A 5,739-nucleotide genomic window follows, 5' to 3' on the forward strand; every position below is an offset into this window, starting at 1 on the left:
GAGCCCCGCGGGGCCCTGGGCCATCGGGGAACGGCCCGGGAGGGGAGAAGCATCCTGCGGCGGGTCGGGCCCCGGCCGCCGCGCTGTCCCCGTCCTGCCGGCGGAGAGCTGGGCGCGGAGCGGGCTCGGCTGCGAGAGGCGCGGAAGGGCTGCGGGCGCAGGAGGGGCTCCCTCCGCGCAGCGGGCCCTGCGCTGCCGGCCGAGGCGGCCCTGGGAGCGCGGGCTGCGCGGAGCCGCGGGCGGCCGGTGGAGCCGGTTTCGATGGGGCCCGGCGCCGCCTTGCCCGCGCTCCGCCGGCCCCGGCGCTGCGGGGGAGGAAGCAGAGCGGCCCGGAGCGGCCGCGCTCCCGTCGCCACGGCGGAGGAAAACGTTAGTCGTAACGGAGAGGCTGCCCAGCCCCAGGAGGAAAGGATTTCTCGTTGTTGGAATTTTGGGGTTTCTTTGTTCCTGAAAATCGAGTTTCATTTAGATTCCTGGCTTAAACGTATAGAAACGCTCCCGCGGCGCGTCAGAAAAGCAGAGGAGCGGCCCGCTCCCTCCCCGCCGGGGAGCGGGCCCCCTCCGATGGGAACCCGCTCCCCGCCCGGCGGGCGGCCCCGCCGCCCTCAGCAGCCGCACAGGCGGGCGCTCCCGCCGCCGCCGCCCCGGCCCGACGGGCCCCGGCGCCGCTCGGCACGGGCGGCCCGCCCGCGCCGAGAGCCGGGGCTGCTGCCTGGGGGGCGGCGGGACCCGCGGGCGCCGGGATCCTGCCGGGGGAGGCCGGCGCGGCCGTCCGCACCGGCGGAGCGGGCTCCCGGCGCGGTTCCCGGCGCCTCTCCGCAGCACCGCCCGCCCGGCGGCAGCGCCGGCGCCGAGCGCTCGCCGTGCCCGCCGGGCCGGGCCGGGCCGCGCCGCTACCGCCGGTCCCTTCTGCCCGGCTGACGAGGTCCGAGGGCCCGGCCCAGCCCCGCGGTCAGCGCTGGCCCTGTGCCCTCGCCCGGGCCACCCCACGCACCTGCCAGTTCGCGGGAGAAAAAGCGGAAGGTTCGGGGTCGCCTCGTCCCCTTCCCGTCCCTCCGACGCGCCGCCCCGTTCACGCCCGTGCGGGAGAGGCGGCTCTCCGGAGAGGGGGTCTCTGCGGGAGCGCGTCCCGCCGGCCCGGCCAGCCCTGTGGACAGGCAGCGCCCGGCCCGGCTCGGCTCGGCTAGTCGGGGCTCCCGGCCTCCGCCCGCACCCCCGGGGCACCTGCCGTGTCGCGGCGCGGGGGAGGCCACCGAGTCGGGCACGTCCTCGGCCGCGCCGGCCCAGCCCGCTCCCCAGGACCGGCGGAGCCGTGGGGCTCCGCCGGCACGCCCGGGGGCGCCTCGGAGCCCCGGGGCCGCGGCGGGGGCCCCGAGGGACAGGCCGGGCTGCGCGGGTGGGGAGCGCCGCCTCCCGCTGCCGGCCGGCGGGGCCGGTGCGGCGGCCCCGCAGATGAAAGGCTGCGCTGGCAGGCGCGCCCCGCGCCGGCAGGTCCCGTCCCCCGTCCCCCCCCCGCGGGTGCACATGTCAGAGTTCACAGACCTGGCTGCTGCCTTTACAACGCTGAGCTGTAAAAGAGCGGATATTAAACCCGTATAATGGATCCAACTCCAAGGAGAGGTTAAATTTCCCAGTGAAACGAAGGTATTTGCCCTGAACTGGGAAAAGACCCCCCCCCGGCCCCCCGGGCTGGGAAACCCGCGGAGCCGTCAGAGCCTGGCGGTAAACTCTGCCCCCAGCCCTGCACCTGGCACCGCCCGCCGCGGGGACACATGTGCGCACCACGCCGCTGCCAGCCGGGGCTCGGCCGGCCCGGTCGCCCCGTCGGGTCCCTGCCTGCGCCTGGGCGAGCCGGCTCGATGGGGAGGGCGAGGGCGCTTCGGTTTGGTCCGAAAGGGACCCGGAGCCGGGACACCCCGGCCCGGCTTCCGCCTCTGCCGCCCTTGGGCCTCAGCCGCCTGCCCGGGGCCGCGGGGCCGGGCGCGACGGCCGCACTGCAGTGCGGGGGCAGCCGGGCCGGGCCGGGCGGCTCGGAGCAGGGCGCCGGGCCGCGGGCAGCCGCGGCTGCTCTCGGCCCGGGCGAGGTACCACGGGCCGTGCCCGGACGCGGGGCCGGGTGGGCTATGGCCGCGCCGGGCGAGCAGACAGCGGGAGACGGGGCGCCCGGTGCAGCGCCGCCAGCGCAGCCCGCTCCGCGGGCGCGGCCCTTGCGCGTCGTGCCCGGCGCCGGGCGAGCCGCTGGCCCGCGGGGAGAGAGAGGGCGGCGCGGAGTCGCGCCTGTTGCCGCTGGAGGGACCGGGCGACGGAGCGGCCCCGACGGGGCTCCGGTGCCGAGGCCCGTCCCGCCGCTCCCTCGGGCGGGCGAGGGCTCCGAGACCCCCAGTCCCCGACGCCGCACGGCGAGGCGCTCCGCCGGCGGAGGAGGACGCGCAGCCCCAGTCTGTCTGCCGCGCTGCCCTCAAAAATCCACTTAAGAAAGATGAAGGCGCATGCAAATGTGTGGCGCCTCCTTGCTTGTGCCTTTAATCATGGTAAATTGACTCGAGTTCCTCCAGGCCCCCCGAAAATGCACACAGCGCGCCCCGCACCACGGCGGAGCTGGAACTCCCAGCGCGCCGCGCTCACACGCACCCTCCGCCTTCCCCGGGGCTTTCTGGCGCTGCTCGGCTCTGCTCCGCGCCATCCCGCTTCCTCAGCAGTTTTCCTACCCAAAAGCTGCCGTGCAGGGAACAGCGCGCAGAGATAGCATCAGGCTGCCTATATCAAAGAGACTCTGCTTAATTAAAATACCGGCTCGGTGTTCGCCGCCTTCCGCGCGGCGCGGCCTCCGAACCGCGATCTACCGGCCCCGCTCCCACCACCCCCCAGGAGGGCGCGGGGCTTCCCCGGGCGGGGGTCGGGCCCTTTGAAGGGCCGCGCCGGCACCGAGCGCGGCGGGCCCGGAGCGCGGACCCCTCCGGCTCCAGCCCACCCACCCACCGGCCGCGCCCCGCCGGGCACCTCGGCGGCCTGGCCCCGGCCCCCGGCGTGGCACCGAGCCCGGCGCCGCCCGGTCACCTGCTACCATGGGGCTGCCGGTCGGGTGGGAAGCCTCGCCGGGGCCGGGGCGCAGCCGGACCGGAGCGACGGACAGGCCGGTCCCCGGGGGGGCGGCTGCGAGGCGCGGGGAGGCTGCGCGTTGTTCACGGCAAGCGTTTGTTTGCGCTACTGAGCAACAGCCCAATAATTTATTGTTATTGTTATTAGTAACTACACTTTGCAGCTCGCTTACATTTATCCTTCCGAGGGAGGGTGAGCGGGTTGAATCAGTCATCGCCGAGCACACCCGGCGGCGGCTCTTCCCGGGCAGGGGGCCGCTCCGCCGAGGCTCCCGGGCCGGCGGGGCCGGGCGGACCGACTGCCCCGCACGACGGCCTGGCCCGGCCCGGCCCGGCCCGGCCCGCTGGGCGCTGCGGCGGTGGCCCGGGGCAGAGGGCCGTCGGCGGGGAGGCAACGCGCGGCGGGCGCCGCCGCCGGAGGCTCGGTCGGAGCCGCGGGCTGCAGAGCCGTTCAGGGGAGCGCCCGGTACGCGCCGCAGGTCGCCGGCCGTGAGGCCGCCCGAGGGGCGCCCGCAGGTCTCGGTCCCGGCGGCCGGACCCGCGCCAGGCTCGGCCCCTGCCCGCCGTGCACCCGGGCCGCAGCCCCCGCGCTCCCCGAGCGCCGCCCGCTGCGGGAGCGTTCCCGGGCAGCGGTGCGTCGGCATCGGCCGCCGGCGGGCGGGGAAGGCCGGGGCTCCGCGGGGCGGCGAGGCGCAGGGTCCCGCTGTGGGTAGAGAAAAACAAGGACAAAGTGAGCTGGTGCCCCCGCGTGCTGCCCCGCGGGGCTCCCGCCGCCGGAGCCGGGGCCGGCGGCCGCGCAACGGCGAGGCGGGAGGCCGGTCCGCCCCGTCTAGGGGCGGGTAGCGCCGCCGGTTGCCCTGCGGAGCAGCACGCGGGACGACCGGTCCCGCTCCCGAGCCCCGGCGCCGGCCCCGGGCCGCCCGGCCCCGCGGGCGCTTGCTCGCCCCGGCTGACCCCGGCCCCGCTTCCCGGCCCCGCCGCGCCCGCGGGAGCTCCGGCTGTGCCGCCGCGCGCCGGCAGGGGGCAGGCTGCGCCCGAGGCCCCGCCGCACCGGGCAGCCGGGCCGGGCCCCGCGCGGTCACCGCCGCCCCCGGCCGGGGTGCACCCCCGCACCCGCGGATCCGGCAGCGCACTCCGCGGGGCTGCTCGGCGGGACCGCACGCCCCGCACCAGCGCAGCAAACCCCGCAGGCTGCGGAGAGCCCCGGCGGCCCGCGGGGGGGGGGGCGGGCGGGCACGGCACCCGGGGCAGCACCCCCGGCACCCCGCGGGGACGCGCCCCCCCCCCCTCCCACCCCCTCCTACTCCCCGCTCCCCGCACTTCGGTTCCGCGGGGAGCCCGCGCTGCGCCCGGAGGGGTCGCGCACGCAGGCAGGCAGCCAGGACGCATCCCGGCCGGGGACGGCATGCTTACGCGGAGAAAGCGGGGGGGGGGGGGGGCTCCTCTATTCTCGCCGTCGAGCGGCCCGGGGCCCCTCGCTGTCCCGCGCCAGCACCCAGCCAGGCCGCTCCGTCAGGCGCACCTCCGCGGAGGAGGGGGGGCCGCCGCCGCCCCCCCCCCCAGCCGAGCCCCCGCCGCGCTCCCCGGAGCGCCCGGCACGCGCCTGCGTGCGCAGCGGGCAGCACTGGCGGACGGGGAGACGGGACCGGGGCGCCTCGTCCCGCCGGAGCGGCGGTGCCGGCTGCTGCGGGGGGGCGGTGTGCCAGCAGCAGCACACCGGCCCCCGGCAGCGGCCCGGGGGCTCCCCCGGCCGAGCTCAGCCTCGGCTGCTGATCCCCGCGCTTCGTTCTTCACCGCCTCGGTGAGGAAATGCAGAACCGAGACCGGCTGCGTTTCGCGCTCGACTCAAAATTAAACCAAAACACCTCAAAACAAAAAGATTTGCCTTGCAAATAAACAGGGAATTAGAACCAAGCCACGGGAAGGTGGGGTTGCGCTAGTCTTGGTTTGGTTTTATTTCTGTGATGGTTTTGCGCGTGGGTGTTTTAATTGTATTTTGTTTTTCGTTAAAAGCGCTATATAAACCGAATATAACACCTCATCGAATTGTTCTCGGGGTAGGAGGCAGGGATAATAATTATCTGGTGCAGCGTTCGTACACACATGGCAAGAAGCAACAAATCTTTGGTGTGATATTTGTGAGTAAAAGCCCACGAACAAAGATTGAATTATTCCTGCGGGTGCGAGTTTGGGAGGGTTCCCGCTCCGCTCTCAACTGTCCCGCCGCACAGCGTTGCTTTTTTTTTTTCCTTGTTTTTCTCTCCTTCTTTTTTAATGAGAAGTTACGAAAACTACTGCGGAAAGAGGGGCTCTAATTTTCCTCGCAATTGTAGAAGATAATTTGACGGAAGCCCTGTGTGGTGGAGAACACTGAATCCTTCCGTGAAATAGGAAGGGGACATAAAAAATTAATGTAAACGAGAAGCTTTTCCTCCACGGATTGAACTCTGAAATCTAAGCACCTTTTATCTTGATCTCAGAATTAAATAATCATATATTATTTTCTCAGCATTAGCTACAAAGGTTTTCAGATTTGTACTGTCCGGAACAAAACCCAAACAGGCTCTGTTACTGAAAACCCTTTCCAAAATATTTAACGAAAACATAATCACGAATTTCTTTCAGCGAGGTTTCTGTACGA

General features: G+C 72.5%; 1 protein-coding gene across 1 annotated transcript; it reads right to left on the reverse strand.

Annotated features, from left to right (window-relative positions):
* Positions 1 to 2,155: 2,155 nt before the first annotated feature.
* On the reverse strand, positions 2,156 to 5,203 carry LOC115335337 (translation initiation factor IF-2-like). Its single transcript, XM_041119932.1, has 3 exons — positions 5,136 to 5,203; positions 4,512 to 4,886; positions 2,156 to 3,801 (listed from the first exon to the last, which is right to left on the reverse strand). The coding sequence occupies exons 1-3, from the start codon at positions 5,201 to 5,203 to the stop codon at positions 3,306 to 3,308; spliced, it is 939 nt and encodes a 312-aa protein (XP_040975866.1). The 3' UTR covers positions 2,156 to 3,305.
* Positions 5,204 to 5,739: the final 536 nt, after the last annotated feature.

The sequence above is a fragment of the Aquila chrysaetos genome, chromosome 24 (assembly GCF_900496995.4).
Source record: "Aquila chrysaetos chrysaetos chromosome 24, bAquChr1.4, whole genome shotgun sequence".
Taxonomy (NCBI): Eukaryota; Metazoa; Chordata; class Aves; order Accipitriformes; family Accipitridae; genus Aquila; species Aquila chrysaetos.